The sequence below is a fragment of the Leucoraja erinacea genome, chromosome 16 (assembly GCF_028641065.1).
Source record: "Leucoraja erinacea ecotype New England chromosome 16, Leri_hhj_1, whole genome shotgun sequence".
NCBI lineage: Eukaryota > Metazoa > Chordata > Chondrichthyes > Rajiformes > Rajidae > Leucoraja > Leucoraja erinaceus.
The window spans coordinates 18,476,386-18,494,378 of record NC_073392.1 but is presented as its reverse complement, the minus strand read 5'-3'; the positions used below and the strand labels follow the sequence as shown (position 1 = coordinate 18,494,378).

The following is a 17,993-nucleotide window of genomic DNA, read 5'->3' as shown; positions in this document are numbered from 1 at the left end:
GTCAAGGGTTTAAGTGGGTGCATAGAACTTGATTGCTCGTCCCCATTGTTCAAGTAAATGTAGAGGCAGCTTCAGATACCTTGTTCAAGTGCTCCACATTCCTACTCGTGTGTTCTCTTGTCCAGGAATACATAGCAAAACAGTTTGGCTTCATGCAGAAGCAGATTGGATACGATGTCCTGGCTGAAGACACTATAACAGCCCTACTGCACAACAACCGCAAACTCTTAGAGAAACACATCACGGCAGCTGAAATCGAAACCTTTGTCAGCCTGGTCAGGAAGAACCGTGAACCGAGGTGAGTTCATTATGGGGCGGGGGATATATTACAAATAAAACTTTGTCATTGCGTTAAAAGCTGAAGTACTAGAAAAGTCGTTGAAAGAAAATAAATACTAGGTGTTGGAAATTCTGAAAACTATGAGGAAGATGTGTAGATTATAATCTGTTTAACCCTAGAGCTCACACATGGGGAAGCTTGAGTTATGTCCCCATGGTGCCCAGGTCTGCATCCCATGATGAGGGATGTCTCTCCAGCTTTTTTCTGTGTATAATATGGTTAGATACGAGTGCAGGTCATACATCTGCAACATTGATCTCTCAAAACTGATTCAACTGTGTCTCATAATGTCATAAGGCATAGGAGTAGAATTGGAGCATTTGGCCCATCTAGTCTACTCTGCCATTCAATCATGGTTGATCTATCTGTCCCTCCTAACACCATTCTCCTGCCTTCTCCCTCTAACCTCTGCCCTGTACTAATCAAAATTCTATCTATGCCATAAAAATATCCACTGACAGCCTCTGCAGCATTCTGTGGCAAAGAATTCCACAGATTCACCACACTCTGATTAAAGCTATTTCTCTTAAACTCCTTCCTAAAGGAATGTCCTTTAATTCTGAGGCTATGACCTCTAGTCCGAGACTCTCCCACTAGGGGAAACATCTTCTCCACATCCACTCTATCCAAGCTTTTCTCTATTCTGTACGTTTCAATATGGTCCCCCCTCATTCTTCTAAACGCCAGCGAGTGCAGGCGCAATGCCAACAAACGCTCACCATAGGTTAACCTACTCATTCCTGGGATCATTTTTGTAAACCTCCTCGTCTCAATTGAACAAATAATTTTCCTAACTTTATTTTTGTCACATGCATTTTTTTTCTCAGTTTAACCTCTTTTTTTTCTGAACTAAGAAAGTAATCTTATCTTTCTCTACAACCACCATATTCCACCCCAACAATTTTCTTCCCCTTCAATTTGCCTCTTTCCCCGACTTCTATCAAACACTAATTTCACTTCTCCATTTGCCTTTACATGTAGCTTGTATCTTCCTGTGAGTCAACTCCCTTTTCTTGTCCCAAGCAAGTACTGCAAATATTTAGCTCATGGTTATTAATATGGGTTAAGTATTGCACAAACGTCAATTTATTTTAACAATTAACATGTATTTTCTAATAATGATTTTCATTGAAATCTGATTTGAGCTGTTCCTCTTTTCTAGGTTTCTTGATTACCTCTCTGACTTGTGTGTCTCCAACAACACAGCCATTCCAGTTACCCAAGAACTCATCTGCAAAGCTGTGTTGAACCCAGCTAATGGTGACATTCTCATTGAGACAAAGTATGTAACATGCAGGGAAAATAGAAATATGCTGCTCATGAAATTTGGTTATTATTATTGAACGGATAACGTTTTATTGCATGTGCACTTTACTGGTTTGGAGGGTGATTGAATATGGTTGTATCCTGTAAAAAATTCTTAAGAAGACAAGCATTTATTGCTGCTCATCCCTGCTTGACCTTGTGGAAGTGGTGGTGAAGTGTTTTCCTGAACCCCTGCTATTCGGGTGCTGAAGTGCTTTCACAATCTTGTTCAGTAGGCTGACTCGGTATTTATGAAGTGATGGCTTGGGGCAATAGAAGTCTTGGGGCAGTGAGTCCAGTAGATTGCACATGTTGCAGCTATAGTGATGTTGATGAGTGGCTGAATGTTTAGGCTAGTGAATAAAGTGCTGATAAACCTGCCTGATTGTATCCTGGTTAGTACAGCTGTGGCTACCTCAATCCACATAGTGATTTGTCATACTAAATAGTACTTTGTAGGTCATGGTATCATACAGTGTAGAAACAGGTTCTTTGGCCCAACTTGCCTACACTGACCAACATGACCCATCTACACTAGTCCCACCTGCCTGCATTTGGCCCATATCACTCTAAACCTGTCCTATTTATGTACCTGTCCAAATGTTTCTTAAACATTGCGATATTCCCTGACTCAACTATCTCGTCCAGTAGCTCGTTCCATACACCATCCACCCTCTGTGTGGAAAAGTCACCCTTCAGGTTCCTATTAAATGTTTCCCTCCTCACCCTCAACCTATGTCCTCTGGTTCCTGATTTCTCTACTCTGGGCACGAGACTCTGTGCGTGTACCTGTTTTATTCCTCTCTCGATTTTACACAAGATAGTGGGAAGGCTTTAGTTTGTGAACAGTATAACAACTTGGCACAGATTGCCCACTGTTTAGGTGACTGGCCCAGTTCAGTTTCTAGTTATTAGTGACTGTAACCCGAGGGATTTCTCATGATGATGCCTTTGAACACTGGAGGTGGTTCAGTCACACTCTTCCTGAGTCCCTCAGTTTTTTTTTTTTTTTTTTTTTTTTGTTTGAAGTTAATACCCGCACCTATTTTAGTGTGCCAACTATGTAATACCGTAATCCATTCTATGATTTTATGTTATAAGAAGGAAGTAAGCAGGACAAGAAAAAGAAAACATTAGAAAGGGGAAAAAGTAGAAAAATAGATGGTAGAGAGTAGAAAAACGTGAAGTGTGTATATAAAAAATAAAAAAAAAGGAAGAGAGAAATGTTGCCAGAAATAGAAGAGAAGGCCCTTAAAAGAGAATTTTTCTGTAGCTCGGAGATTGAGATCTATCCGCGTCATGAACTGAAATCAGCAATCCTTACGGTACCGCTGCATCACATGATTCCAAAAAGTCGATGAAAGGAGACCAACTCCTTAAGAATTGGTCATATTTATCTATTAGTCGGAGTCTCATTTCTTCAAGGCGTGCTATGTCCATCATATTCCTAATCCACATTTTAACAGTTGGTGTGGTTGTATTTTTCCAAAATTTAAGTATCAATTTCTTTCCAATTATTAACCCATAATTTAAAAAAACATTTTGATCTTTATTTAAATTGGTATCTTCTCCTATTATTCCAAATATAATGTCCCTCAGACACTTATGTTGCCAACATATTAATCGTGATTTTTCTTAGCTCAAGATTGAAGACCTTTGGATGACGATGAGTATGGTGTGATCATTGGCAGAAGGCCCCAAGTGTGATCAATGGCTGTTTTATTTCCATGAAGTTGCTTGTAAAGCTAAAATGAGTTGTGAACCAAGTTAACTTGGTCCATCAACTCGTCTTTTACAAACTGGGTTCAGTTTGGATCTCGTAGACTTAACCCCAGATAGTTTATAGGGATAGGGTGATTTGAGCTAGCCCCCCCCCCTACAGTTCAGTGATGAAATGGTGGCGTTTAACCAGACATCTGCACTCATGTACTTTCTTGTGTGGCGGAGTATATAGCCACATTTGTCAACCTTCCAAGTTACCCTGCAGTGTTCAGCGCTAAATACTTCAGTATACTTGCACATGGGAACATTCCCATGTTACATCATTTTCAGACCATGGTTGACAATTAGGCAGTAGGCACCATTGTCACATTTCCCCTTTGAGTATATGTTCATAGATTCATTGTGAAATTGCATGGAAGTGGGGCCCTTCAGCCCACTGTCAGTGCCGACATTTACATTTTACACTAATCATATTTAATTTTCTAATTTTCCCATTAATTCCCCAAATTATGCAACTCTGCTGCACACTGGATGCAATCAATCTACCAAACCTGCACATCTCTGGGATGTGGGAGGAAACCCATGCAATCATAATCGTAATTTATTAGCCAAGTATGTTTTGCAACATATAAGGAATTTAATTTACCATACAGTCATACCAAAAAAGCAACAGGGCACGCAAGTACATAAAATTTGACATAAATATCCACCAAAGCGGCTCCTCCACATCCTCACTGTGATGGAAGGCAATAAAGTCATCTTCTTTCCTCCTTTTTCTCCCGCGGTCAGGGGAGATGAACCATCCGCAATCGGGATGATCGAAGCTTCCGCGGTCGGCGATCGAAGCTCGCGCGTCGGGGCGATCGAAGCTCCCGCGATTGGGGCGGTGAAGCTCCTGCAGCTTGGAGCTCCCGAAGGTGGTCCCTAACTAAGGGACCGCGAGCTCCACGATGTTGAAGTTCGCAGGCTCCCGCTGTTGGAGATCCCAAAGTCGGTCCCCAGCAAGAGACCGCCAGCTGCACGATGTTAAGCCTCAGTGCGGACGGGGATACGACAAGGAAAAAAGTCGCATCTGCGTTGAGGAAAGAGATTTTTAAAAAGTTTTCCTACCCCCACCACCCCCGCATAATACAAAACAAAAAGTACAATAAAACATCCATTTTACAACAAACTAACAACAACAAAGAAGGAAATAGACGAGACTGACCGTTGGCGAGGCAGCCATCATCAGAGCCACCTGGTGGTCTCGCATGGAGAACGTACAGGTAGCACCAGAGGTCAGGATTGCTGGAGATGTGAATCCACCGCTCGACTAGCAGCACTGCTGTGCCACCCTTATTTAGCAACGTTTATGAAAATTGCATTGATTATCTTGTCTACTTCGTTAAGGAATTGCACAAATATAATCTGAAGTTCCTCTTAAATCACACACTTAAAACACAAGACCAGATCACTTTCCAAATACTATTGACTATGCTGTCAGTTTTTGTACAGACAATCTGAGTGTATAATTTGCAGCACCATCTCAAAACCTTTAGGTCACAAGCTTTTCATGTGACAATGTATATTTTCAGAAGAGATGGATGGTGGCCTAATATTCCCTGCAAACAAAAAATAATAAAATAAGTATTGAGTTTGGTGTGGGAACTAAAAACCTTATTTGATTGTGAATGCTGCTTCAAAGTTCAGACACTTTACTGAAACTGTGTCTTTATTTCTTTTTGCAGGAATAATCTGTAGAATGTTTAGTGCTATTAACCTTCATTCAATGAGTTGAGCTTCCACTGTTTCTCTGCTGCAGGCTGGTTCTCTCCAGAGTGGAGTTTGAGGTGGAGAATGGTGGCGAGAGCCGGCTTGAAGTTGGCGAGGACGAAGAAGTGTGGCTCTTTTGGAATGACAGCGGCAAAGAGCTACGGAGCAAAAGCATTCGTGAATTAGCTCAAGATGCCAAAGAGGGCCAAAAGGAGGACCAGGAAGTTCTTAGTTATTACAGGTACATCGTCCTGCATAGCGCACAATAAGATAACACTGGATGGCAAGGTGGGGAAGTAGTTAGTGCTGCCTTTCGGCATCCAGGGACCTGACTTCAATTCTGACCTTGCATGCTGTCTGTACATTCTCCTGTTGCAGAATTGGCTTCTGCCAGGTGATCTGGTTTACTCATGCACTCAAAAGATGGACTAACAGGTGAAACTGGCTGTTGTAAATAATCCCTAAGTTAAAAAAGAATGGAAGGCAAGTTGGTGGGCATGTGAGAACAATAAGTTATAGGGATATAGGAAAAGAGAAGCAGGGGGTTAGAATTTCTCTGCTGGTGCCCAGCATTGATCTGATGGGCCATTTGGCCTTCTGTGTTGGAATGAAGTTAAATTGCGGCAGGGGGGTTTGGAGCCTTGCACAGCTCGATTCCAAGACTCACACATTTCAGAGGTTGGTGGGTTCATTTCTAATCCACTGCCTTGAACACAGACGGCAGGCTACTGGTCCCACTGAGTGTTTCCAAATGCTGGAAGGTCTGAGCTATGGAGGTAATATTAAGCTGAGGAACCTGAATCAATCTTTGCAGTCTGACACACAAGAAGCCATTGCACAATTTAAAGAAGAGGCAGTTCACTTGAGTCTTGGCAACTTTGTCCATTAATATTCAAAGTATATGGATCACAAAAGAATGAGCTGGAGTAGGACCCTAGTCTTTTGATCCAGTTCTGTTATTCAATATTGTTGTGCCTGTGCTTCATCCAATTCCCTGCCTGATCCAAGCATCCTAGATTCCCTCATTATCCATAAATCCAGGTCTTAAAAGTGTTGAATCTCAAATCCTATGAGATAGAGAATTGCAAAAATTTACAGTCCTCTGCATAATGAAATTTCTCCTTGGTTTTTAATGGCTGTTTCTTGGCCCTTGCCCTAGGTAGATAAATACAATCTTTAGAAAGAGCACATGCGTGGCTATTGGTGTGTGTTGGATTCTGTTTATGGATTGCCTATTATGTTTCCATTTTCACAACACTGACTACAAGAGGGTTCCTTAAAATGCTTATTAAAGGGTCAAGGTTTATTGTTTTCCAATATAAAATTTATCGGAAGGTGGAATGTAATGTTCAATGTTAATGACTTTTGACATTGCTTGAATATGTTTAATCCATCTCTCTGCTTATCTGAAAGCCTGATGTTTGCTTATGATCTCTTGCTCTTACCTTAACATTTCTTTTTCTAGGTACCAGCTGAACCTTTTCGCTCGGATGTGCTTGGACCGTCAATATTTAGCCATCAATGCCGTGTCTGGGCAGCTGGATGTGGATTTAATTCTCCGCTGCATGTCAGATGAGAACTTGCCATATGATTTGCGTGCCTCTTTCTGTCGCCTGATGTTGCACATGCACGTGGACAGAGACCCCCAAGAACAGGTGACTCCTGTGAAGTATGCTCGCCTGTGGTCCGAAATACCTTCCCAGATAGCTATCGATGAGTGAGTATTCCAGCTTATTGATTATTGCCTTTTCATTGTAGGACCAAAGCTTTGGGTATTGACATTTCGGAAGATGAGTTAATGGCTTGGTATTATTCTGTTTGTGAGCAGCTAATCCATTTAGAAGGCTACAGGACAGGTTCTTCACTGTAGTTTAGGCTGGTGTGTAATGGTGCGCCCCAGGTTTAGTGTGGGAAATATTGGCCACTCTTGATCTCTCCACTGGTGATAGCTGCAGGGCTTCAACATGTACAGACGGACACTTGAGACATGTGTGTGATGGTCGTGGCTTAGGCAACCTAGCAGTGTTCTTCGGATGGGATTGCAGATGAAGGCTGGTCACAAGTAGATGTTTACACTGTGTGCAATGGGTCATTTGCACATCAACATGATTCCAGCTGTTCCATAGTGAATAATGTTTATGTACTAACTTTAATGTGAGGTAGCCACATTTAAAATTACAGTTTATGTCGAAGAGACATTGATAATAGATGGTCACATTCTGGGACATAGTTACAGTGTATCGGGTGCAAAGGTCCAACATTAGAGGGCAGAGAGCGAGAGAGAGAGAGGGGTAAAGTTAATGTGAGAGGGGGGTGTTTAAAGGAGAATTGAGGCAAGTTTTTTTTTTACGCACTGAGTTCCTGGAACATGCTGCCTGGTGAAGTAAAGAATGATAGCAATGTTTGAGAGGCATTTACACAAACATATGAATAGGCAGGGAATGGAGGGATACAGACCATAGGCTGGCAGATGTGCTGATTAATTTAGCATCATGATTAACCCAGACATTGTGGGCCGAAGGGCTGTCTCTTGTGTTCTGTTCAGTCTTCTGTTTTGGAATAGCAAATTGTTACTTTCCGTGCTTAACCAACTATTGGATGTGGGGGTGGAGGGGTTAGTAGGATGACAGACTGAGTAGTCTACAAAATTTGCAGATTTGTTTCATGTGTACATTTTCTGGAATTCATGTCCAGTTTATTTTATTTAATTAGTTATGACTCCAGTGGAACTTCCAAAGATGAAATAAAAGAGCGTTTTGCTCATACCATGGAATTTGTAGAGGAGTATTTGAGAGATGTCGTCTGCCAAAGGTTTCCTTTCTCAGACAAGGAGAAGAACAAGCTGACATTTGAGGTAAATACACCCAATGCTTCTGATTTACATGTGCAGCATCTATAAAGATGGGCTGTAACATGATGAGGAAGCACCTCCGAAATAACACGTTGTGAAATACGGCTCGTGTTGGCGGCACGGCTCGTGCTAGCAGTAGAGCTACTGTCTTACAGCACCAGAGACCAGGGATCACTGGTCGGTGCGGACTCAGATGGCCGAAGGGCCTGTTTCTGTGCTGTATCTCTAAACTAAACTAAACTAAACAATTTAAACCATTTATAACAGAAGTACACATTTTGTTTTTTTTTAATATGTAGACACAAGGAACTGCAGATGCTGGAATCCTTTTTAGAACACAAAGTGCTGGAATTATTCAGTGGGTCAGGCAGCATCTCTGAAGGATGTGGATGGGTCACGTTTTGAGTTTCTTCAGACGTTTTTTCCTGTTTACTGTCTGGCTGACCACAATTTTTCCCAGTTCACTGCAGAAGAAACTGAAGCCGTGTTTAATGGTTCCACTCAGTGCCTCCTTGAAATCTGTCGACCAACCCAGCTCTTATCTCATGATCGGAAGCCTGGTTACTCATAAAGACCTGTGCTAAGCGTTGTCTATTTCTACTTTATCCCTTTTCCCAGTGACCCCTACAACTCTGTCTTCTCTTTAGATTTATCTGTTCCTTGTTTCTCATCCCCTTGCTCCATTAAGTTTGCTCTTTCAACTGCTACATTTCTTCCTCCTTGACTTGCCTGATGATTAGGAGGCCACTCAGCCGACCTGGTCTATGCCAGTTCATAGCAAGAGAATTACGTTATTCACATTCACACTTTCCCTGTATCCCTGCAAACTTCTCTCTCTCGCATGCCCACCAAATCTTTTTGGATTGTTTTTCTGTCAACTACACTGAGGGTAATTTGCGGTAGATTGCTCAACTGCCAGCACATCTTCGGGATGTGGGAGGAAATAGGAGTTCCATGAGGTAAATCCACATGATGATATGAGGGAATGTAAACTCCAGCCAGACAACATCTGAGCTCAAGAGTGAACTCTGGTCACTGGAGCAATGAACCATCAGGAATACCCATACTTCCTGGAAATTATTTTACTGATAAGCAATAGATTCCAACTTTTCTGATTCCTTCATTTTACAAAGTACTGCTCTTATCTAAGGAATTGTATGAGGGGGCGACACGGTGGTGCAGTGGTAGGGTTACTGCCTTACAGCACCAGAGACCTGGGTTCGATCCTGACTACAGGTGCTGTCTGTACAGAGTTTGTACGTTCTCCCCATAACCACGTGGGATTTTACCCGGGTGCTCCAGTTTCCTCCCACACAATGCATTTAAGATTCCATTCCTGTTTTCATTGTCCACTCTACTGTAAAGGAGCAAAATGGAAAAATGAAAATGTTTAATAAAATTTCTTTATGTTGCTGCTTACACTTGAACACAAATGAGCTGATTTTTTCCTCTCCACAGGTTGTGAATTTGGCTCGAAATCTTATCTACTTCGGCTTCTACTGTTTTAGTGACCTCCTGAGATTAACCAAAATCTTGCTGGCCATATTAGACTGTGTCCACTTGGCCACTGTCTTTCCAATCGGCAAGCTGGTTAAGGGGGATGATAACAGAGGTAAGACATTATTGTTGAAGTCCTGAAACATTGATTTCCAATGTTTGTGCCAACTACTCCTCTGCAGTTGTCCTGACTGATGAATGTGTGTGTATTGCAGGCAGTAATGTCATGAGATCAATTCATGGAGTCGGCGAGCTGATGACTCAAGTGGTGCTGAGAGGAGGTGGCTTCCTACCTCTAACTCCCATTACACCACAGGATGGAACGACTAAGCAACAGGGTGAGCCAGACAAGGAAGATATTCTAGTTATGGACACAAAACTAAAAACAATTGAAATACTGCAGGTAATATTTTCAATAATTAGGCTTTAATGTCATTGACATTACAGGTCACAACTTGAAGATTATTCTTTGGAATTTTGTTTTAGGGAGTTGCTTACATTGTTCCACATTTACTTAGCTGGTCATTTGCTGTTTTCGGTTCTGCTTTCTTTTTTCACCACAAAAACCTAGCCCATAATATGACAGAATCGTGGCCTATGATCTTGAGCAACTTCTGTTAAAGCTCCATGGTTCCACGGAACTCGAGAATAACGTGATGTGTTTTCCCCTGCGAATTCCCCTGCGTTTTTAGGAGTAGCAAGGTGATACCATTACTGAATGGTGTCTTTTTGCTGCGGAAGTGCAACAACAGGAGAATTGTAAACTACAAATGGTTAAAATGTAAAAAAAGCAACAAATTCACTTTCCTGTGATTTTAATGATCCATGATAATGTTGATAGCTGAAACATGAAGCATTCCAACCTTTTTTTTAAAATCTTGCTGTTTCTGGCGGCTTCAGAATCTGTTTTACACTCAACATTTATTAACAAAACGAAGTACACATACAAACAGGATTTACAAATCACCTAGCAGCTGTCAGCATCACATCACATCCTAGAGTTCTGTCGCAGAAGCATCAGATTCACAGGCACCCACGCAACCTTTTCTAAGAGTGTATGTGAATTGATAGTTAAGAAGATTAATATATTATTGATTAATGGTAGAGAAGAGTTCACATTTGATGCTATGAAAATAATAAATTGTTTTACTCCATTGCAGTTATTGTTAAATGGGTTGGCACATTTCTCCATTGATGCAGTCTTCAGCCAGTTATTTGTGCAAAATTTGTTTTTCAAACTTCTGCCTGCATTTTTCAATCTTTTGCACCGGTTAGGCTTAAGAATGTTGAACCTGATTTCAGAGCCCACATATGTCTGTATTTCACTCTTTCATAACTCCAATCACACCTTTGTCCAGGCCTTTTCCCCCCAAGTCAGCAGAAGTTGCAACAATGGGCTGCCGTTATACAAAATTATTCTGCCCAATTCATGTTTACTATCCAATCTTAACAAAGCATCCTCAAAAATGTAGTCTATTTAAAACAAACCTTCACACTGCTGTCCATTGTGTTAAAGCATTTAAGTGAAAAGTTCTAAATCTGAAAGAGGGCCAAAGACCCTGTTCAGCATTCCCCAATGGTGCCATGCCACCATTCTTTGTTAAATTTTCATACACATCAAAATAACAAGCCTAGTTTTCCCACCTGTCACTGTCCCTATATTGTAGACATTTTTCAATCTCCATAACAATTTAGGGTTACATTTATGCTCTGCATCAGGAGGTTGAGTTCAAATCACATTCACAGGATCAGACAAATGTGATAGACATGAATGGAGAGCTGGACTGTTGGAGATGCATTTTTGATAAGGCCAAGACTGCCCCCTCCGATGATCTTGTTCAATAAAAACCTCAATGCTTTTGAAGAGAGGAACTGGATAACCTGGATGGTATTTAACACAACCAACACTATGAAAACAAACTAAGTGGTATTTGTCTCTCTTGTTTGTGAAGTCACACTGTGTTGCTAGATTCGACATTTCAAAATTACTTGGTCGACTATTAAATGCCTTGGGCTATCCTGAAGTTGTTAAGGTGTTGCATGTGATTTAATTTTGAAGTAAGAGCACCTCTTAAAACCATCATCTTTACCATTGCTGTTTCAGTTCATTTTGAATGTTCGTTTGGATTATCGAATCTCTTGCCTTCTCTCCATATTTAAACGAGAGTTTGATGAAAGTAATGCACATCATCAGTCGACCGAGTCCCCACCGAGTATGGGGTCGGCTTCTCAGGATGGGACAAGTAATGTTCCAGGTTTGTATCAACTGGCTGGTTCACTTAATGTCCTGTTTCATTGTGCCAGAGGTTCTGAAGTTTGAGATTGTTGCCAACCCACAGCAGCAGCATCTGAAAGCACCATCATTTCTCAAGTTACAGTGCCAGAACCCAGCTCCAACAACCCACCACTGCTCTTGACCATCTGTGGTCTCTACATTGAGAGACTGCAAGGCTGGCACCTCACGCTGCACAAGTACAAACTTTCCACAACCCCAAACCACATGCTCAACCCATCATTGTCACCATCATCAAACGTTCCCCGACCACCAATTTCCTCTCCCTGTCAGGCCACTATCTGAACCCAAACCAAATTGTCCACAAGCTTGGGTGTCATATGTGGGTTTTGAATCGTCTCTCCACACCAACACTGACCATCACCTTCAACGTTATCCCTCCTTTCTCTGGGTGCTCTGGTTTCCTCCCACATTCCAAAGACATGCAGGTTTGTAGGTGAATTGGCTTCTGTAAATTGTCCCTAGTGTGTATGATAGAACTAGTTTATGAGTGATCGCTGGTCGGCATGGACTTGGTGGCTTTCTCTAATCGGTGGGCCAAAGGGCCTGTTTCCACTCTATATCTTTAATCTAATCTAAACCCGAAATCGTCCTAACCTAATTTCAGCTGCTGTTGAATACCAATCAAGCTGTACCTTTTATATTTATTTCAATATGCTGCTGGATGTCTCCTCTTACACTATTATTTTTACACTATTCAATCCCCACCTTCCCCCTGAATTTACATTGTTTAACTCTACTGCCCATCTGCAAATTTACACTCTGCAATTCTCCTGTTTCCTTTGCTTGGAGTCGCTTGGTTAGTGCTTCAATTTTTAAACTAATCAACCTCCAACTGGATAACATAATTGAGAACTAGACCAACTATACAAAGTTCAGATGGGGAAATGAAACAGTGTGCAAGAAGGTTAAAGGAAGAGTATGTGTTAAGACTTGCAGTAAACAAAAAGGATTCAAATAATTTTGTATCGACATGTATAACAAAGTGGGTCGTTGCAGAAAGGTTGAGGCTGATGAGGACCTAGAATGCTATCTCATTGAGGCAGAGTACAAGGCCAAAGTATTTGACCTCATATTTACCCTGGTGGTATTGCACAACTCTCAGCAAAGGAAGAAGTGACCGAGATGGTGAATGAGAGAAAAACTGATGAAGGCTCTGGAAAGGCTAGCTGCATTTAGAGGATAAATCACTCAGTCTAGATGGAATATATCCTAGGTTGCTAGATGCAATACATACTAAAAAAATCTTATAGATTTGGGAATAGTGCTTAAGTTCTGGAGACTTGCAAATGCTCTAACTTTGCTCAAAAAAAGAGTGCAAGGAAAAGCCCATCATCTACAACCTGATAGTTTAATCTCTATGGTAGGGAAATCTTTAGAAAAGATCATTGTTGTGTGAATTACAGTATTTATCGCTTGGACAAGTGTGATTTGATTAGAGTAAGCCAGCTTGGAATTGTCTGTAAAATATTTACTGCTGGATAGGTTGAGTAACTCATTGGGTTCTTCCATTTATTTTACAGGGACATTAGATTTTGAGCACATTGAAGAGCAGGCTGAAGCGATCTTTGGTGGAAGGTAAGTATTAATGTTTGATGTTTTGGTAAAAGCCATTGGGTAACTATATTTTCTTAGTGTTGTAAACTGTATCCCTTCCCAAAAGAGTTCTATGTAATCGGGCAGCACAGTAAAATAGTGTTTAAAACACATTAAGACACAATAAATGAAGGATGTGGGTGGGTTTGCACTCGGTTGTAATCCATTTATAACACAGTGAGTTGTGATTGTGTGTGTATGTATGTGCTCTGTAATTATGGGTGTTTGGCGTCCAGTCTTCACTCGTGTTCCAAGGATTTGATCAATATAGAGGAAGCCATCAGCAAGGAGGGAATCATCTTGTAGGTTTGATGTTAAATTGAGGCACTATATTTAGATATACTGAGGCACTAGAGTTAGATATTTACGGTTAACGGAATCAAGGGAAATGGGGAGAAAGCAGGAACAGGGTACTGATTTTGGATGATCAGCCATGATCATATTGATTGGCGGTGCTGGCTCGAAGGGCTGAATGGCCTATTCCTGCACCTATTTTCTATGTTTCTATGTATATAGCCTCTGATTAATACAAGGTATAATATCGAAGATGAGAGAAGAGTACTCCACAATGACCTGGCAAATACTTTTTGTTTGATTAACATTGGGAAAAAAACAAATTTATTGCTTTGTTATCCTCTACATATTTCCTTTCATTTTGTTTTCAATCTAGCAGTAATTACTGTACATATGTATTTATTGGCTATAACATGTTCTTGGATATCCTTGTCGGATGCAAGAGAAATACTATTTTTCTATTTGGAAATGAATGTTATGTGCTATATCTACTTTTCTTTCGATGTAGTGATGAAAATACCCCATTAGATCTGGATGATCATGGAGGCAGAACATTTCTACGGGTCCTGCTTCATCTCACAATGCACGACTACCCACCTTTAGTATCGGGAGCACTCCACCTCTTATTTAGGCATTTTAGCCAGAGGCAAGAGGTCCTTCAGGCATTTAAGCAGGTATTTGAAGACTTCCATTTCTACTGTAGGTTGCTGATGTAAAAGCCCCTAATTTTGCCAGCCACATCTATACACAGGAGTAAAGTGATGTTCGTTTAGACCTCGAGTCTCCTATAGTCATTCAGGGATTGCGGGTGTGTGATTGTTACCATGACTTTTCCAATTGATATGCGATGTGGTTTCCAACGTGAGATATGTACAAAGTCCACAATTTTTGCATTTTTTAGAAAACCTGTTCTGATTGAACTCATACAAATAAAGAGGACTTAGCCATAAGGAATATAAATTTTAACTTTCTCCCTCCTTGGAGGGATAGTTCGCAGTGGGAACTGTGCAGAGTCTCCTGTGTTTCGATGTTCACGGATTTGGAACGGTGATGGGACCACCAGATGGAAGCAATGAACATGGTCAACTCAATTAAATACCATTGTAAGGAGCATAACTTCATTTAGTCAACATTTTATGGAGCAAAACCTCCAGTTCCATTTGCTCATAGACTGTGTCTCTCTGCTTGCATCGTTCAGAAAAGGCCTATCAGTGGTTTGCATTTGTTCAATCAACGTGTTACTGTCATAGAGAGAGAGATAGAGAGAGCACAGAGCTGGTCAGGAGAGACAGAGGAGCAACTACGGGACTGCTGGGAGTCAGTAGACTGGGCAACGTTGAAGGAATTGGCAACGGATGTAAATGAATACGCCACAGCCGATACAGTCTTCATAAGGAAATGTGTGGAGGACTGTGTTCCTACATAAACCATCCAAGTGTTTCCTAACCCGAAGCTTTGGATGAACCAGGAAATCCACATTCTTCTGAGGACTGGATCCCGGGCATTCGGGTCTGGCGACGCAGAGGTGTATAAGAAGTCCAGATATGACCTTGATAAGCCATCAAAAAGGCCAAAAGGGACTTGCGCTCTAAGCTGGAGGATGAGGCGGATGTTCAGCAACTGTGGCAGGACTTGAATGCCATCATTTCCTAAAAGAAAAAATCAGGAGGCAGATCATGCGACAGCAAAGCATCGCTCCCTGGCAAGCTCAATGCGTTCTACGCACGCTTTGATAGGGAGAACATTGATGTGCCATCTCGATTCCCCAAGGGCCGTGATGGTATTACAGTCACAGAGGCCAACGTCAGAAGAACCTTCAGGGGAATGAACCCTCGCAAAGCGTCTGGACCTGATGGTATACGCAGACGAGTTCCCAAAATCTGAGCAGACCAACTGGCGGGAGTTTTTGGAGACATTTTCAACCTCTCATTACTGACGTCCGAGGATCAAACCTGCTTTAAGATGGCATCAATAATACCCTTTGCCCAAGGTGCCCCAATGACCCTCGACTGGTGGCCTAATGTCCGTGGTGATGAAGTGCTTTGAGAGGTTGGTTATGGTGCTTATCAACTCTTACCTCAACAAGAACCCCAACCCACTACAGTTTACATACCGTCACAACAGGTCAACGGAGGATGTGGTCTCACTGGCTCTCCACTCTGCACTGGACCACTTGGACAATAAAAACGCATTAGTCAGGCTGTTATTTATAGACTACAGCTCGTCGTTCAATAACATTATCCCCTCCAAGCTGGTCACAGAACTGGGTCTCTGCGCATCCCTCTGCAATTGCATCCTTACTTCTTCATCAACAGACCACAGTCTGTTTGAATTGGCAGAAATACTTTTTTCTCAATATGAATCAGTACGGGAGCACCTCAAGGCTGTGTCATCAGCCCCCTGCTTTACTCACTCTAAACTCATGACTGTGTAGCTGGACAGTGCGAACTCCATCATCAAGTTCGCCGACGACACCATTGTTGTTAGACGAATTTACAGATGGTGATGAGTCAGAGTAAAGACGTGAGATCGGTTGATTGACCACATGGTGCAAGCATAACAACCTTGCTCTCAATATCAGTAAGACCAATGAACTGATTGCGGACTTTGGAAGAGGAAGGATGAGGACCCATAATCCTGTTTATATCAATGGGACGATGATGGAGACAGTCAAACTTCAAATTCCGAGCATATTTCCGAAGATCTTTTTTGGACTGAGCACATTGATGCAATTATAAAGAAAGTACATCAGCGCCTCTACTTCCTGAGAAGATTACGGAGATTTGGTATGTCAGAGAGGATTCTCGTGAACTTCTACAGGTATACAGTAGAGACATATTGACTAGTTGCATCACGGTCTGGTTCGGCAACTTGAACGCCCAGGAGCGAAGAAGGCCGCAAATAATTGTGAACACTGCACAGTCCTTTCACAGATGCACTGTCGAAAATATCCTGACTGGTTGCATTATGGTCTAGTATTGTAATTCCAAGGCATAGGAATGCATGAGGCTGCAGAGGGCGATGAGCTCGGCCTTATCCACCATCAAGAGCATCGGCATGAGGAGCTGCTTCAAAATGGTGTCATCATTAAGGATCGCAGGTCATGCCCATTTCTCAGTGCTTCTATTGGACAGGAGGTACAGAAGCCTGAAGTCCCACTGCACCAGCTTCAGGAATAGTGACTTTCCAACAACTATCCGATTCTTGAACCAACTTTTACAACTCTAATCCTTTCTCGGCAATGGAAAACCTTGGACCTCCACTTCGGACCTGTTTGCGTTGTGTTTTTGCATTAATGTCTTGTTTTGCAATGTCTGTTTCTTTTCACTGTCTTTGTATAATTTATGTGACTTGTGTGTTGCCTGAATATATGTGCCTGCGATGCTGCTGCAAGCAAGCAAGCTTTTCATTGTACATGTATCTTACTATGCGTGTAAATGACGACAAATTCAATGTGACTTGACCAACAATTTGGTTGTTGCATCCTAGTTCCATGGCTGTAGAGGACTCGGATCCCCATGAGACTGGATCTTACCAAGGTTATTTTGTGCCTCAACATTTATCCTTGGCCCTTTTCTCTGTACCTTGACATGCAGGAAGTCTGAACTAACACATTTGTTGAGTACTGTTTTATACAGAATTCACTTACTTCTATCTGTACTTTGCAGCCCATAAATATTTTGCACTACAATTTGTTAGAGATTTGAGCTATTAAAAGAACAGTTTTTTTTTTTCGGGGACAAATTGAATTGGGGTAATGCTCCCTTTCTGAGGGCGGAGGTTAAATACATTAACCACGAGAAGTTGTCCATGCGTTTTATCTCTACCACTGCTTATTAGTTATGTCAGAAGACGAGACACATTCTTTCACTGGAAAGAATTCTTGGAGTAAGAACGGCATGATTCACTTCCTCCTCCATCCTCTTGGCCACCCCATAAATCCTTTAGAGTTCACATGTATGGACATTGATTTCATGTGGTGAATAGATTGGACTGCAAGACGTTGAAGCACTGATGACTTCCTTCTTTCTAGGTTTTTACGGTTTGATCTCTCTCTGTGCTCCCCTCAGGTCCAGCTGCTTGTCACCAGCCAGGATGTAGAAAACTACAAACAAATCAAAGCTGACCTGGACCAGCTGAGGCTGCTGGTGGAAAAGTCAGAGCTCTGGGTTTACAAGGGCAACGCCCATGATGAGTCAATGGAAGGTGGAGACAATTCAACAAGCGGAAGTGAATTGAAAAAGAAAAAAGATGTAAGATGTGTTCCATTTGACAGGAGAAGCACGCTGATTGTCACCCGCATTGACAGCAAACTGGGAGAATCATTGAAAGTCCAAACACTG

At 41.8% G+C, this 17,993-nt stretch overlaps 1 protein-coding gene across 8 annotated transcripts in view; it reads left to right on the top strand.

Moving 5' to 3' along the window:
• itpr1b (inositol 1,4,5-trisphosphate receptor, type 1b) overlaps window positions 1–17,993 on the top strand; it is a 380,201-nt gene that overhangs the window by 122,974 nt on the left and 239,234 nt on the right. For 4 of the 8 annotated variants that reach the window (XM_055647745.1, XM_055647746.1, XM_055647743.1 and 1 more), the window contains exons 17-27: window positions 126–298; window positions 1,503–1,622; window positions 5,169–5,360; window positions 6,585–6,836; window positions 7,832–7,973; window positions 9,429–9,582; window positions 9,683–9,870; window positions 11,572–11,722; window positions 13,284–13,338; window positions 14,159–14,324; window positions 17,721–17,903. In XM_055647745.1, coding sequence (XP_055503720.1) covers window positions 126–298; window positions 1,503–1,622; window positions 5,169–5,360; window positions 6,585–6,836; window positions 7,832–7,973; window positions 9,429–9,582; window positions 9,683–9,870; window positions 11,572–11,722; window positions 13,284–13,338; window positions 14,159–14,324; window positions 17,721–17,903 — 1,776 coding nt within the window. Of the gene's footprint in view, window positions 1–125; window positions 299–1,502; window positions 1,623–5,168; window positions 5,361–6,584; window positions 6,837–7,813; window positions 7,974–9,428; window positions 9,583–9,682; window positions 9,871–11,571; window positions 11,723–13,283; window positions 13,339–14,158; window positions 14,325–17,720; window positions 17,904–17,993 lie in introns of all 8 variants that reach the window. The other 4 variants (XM_055647740.1, XM_055647741.1, XM_055647744.1 and 1 more) reach the window with 1 other exon arrangement.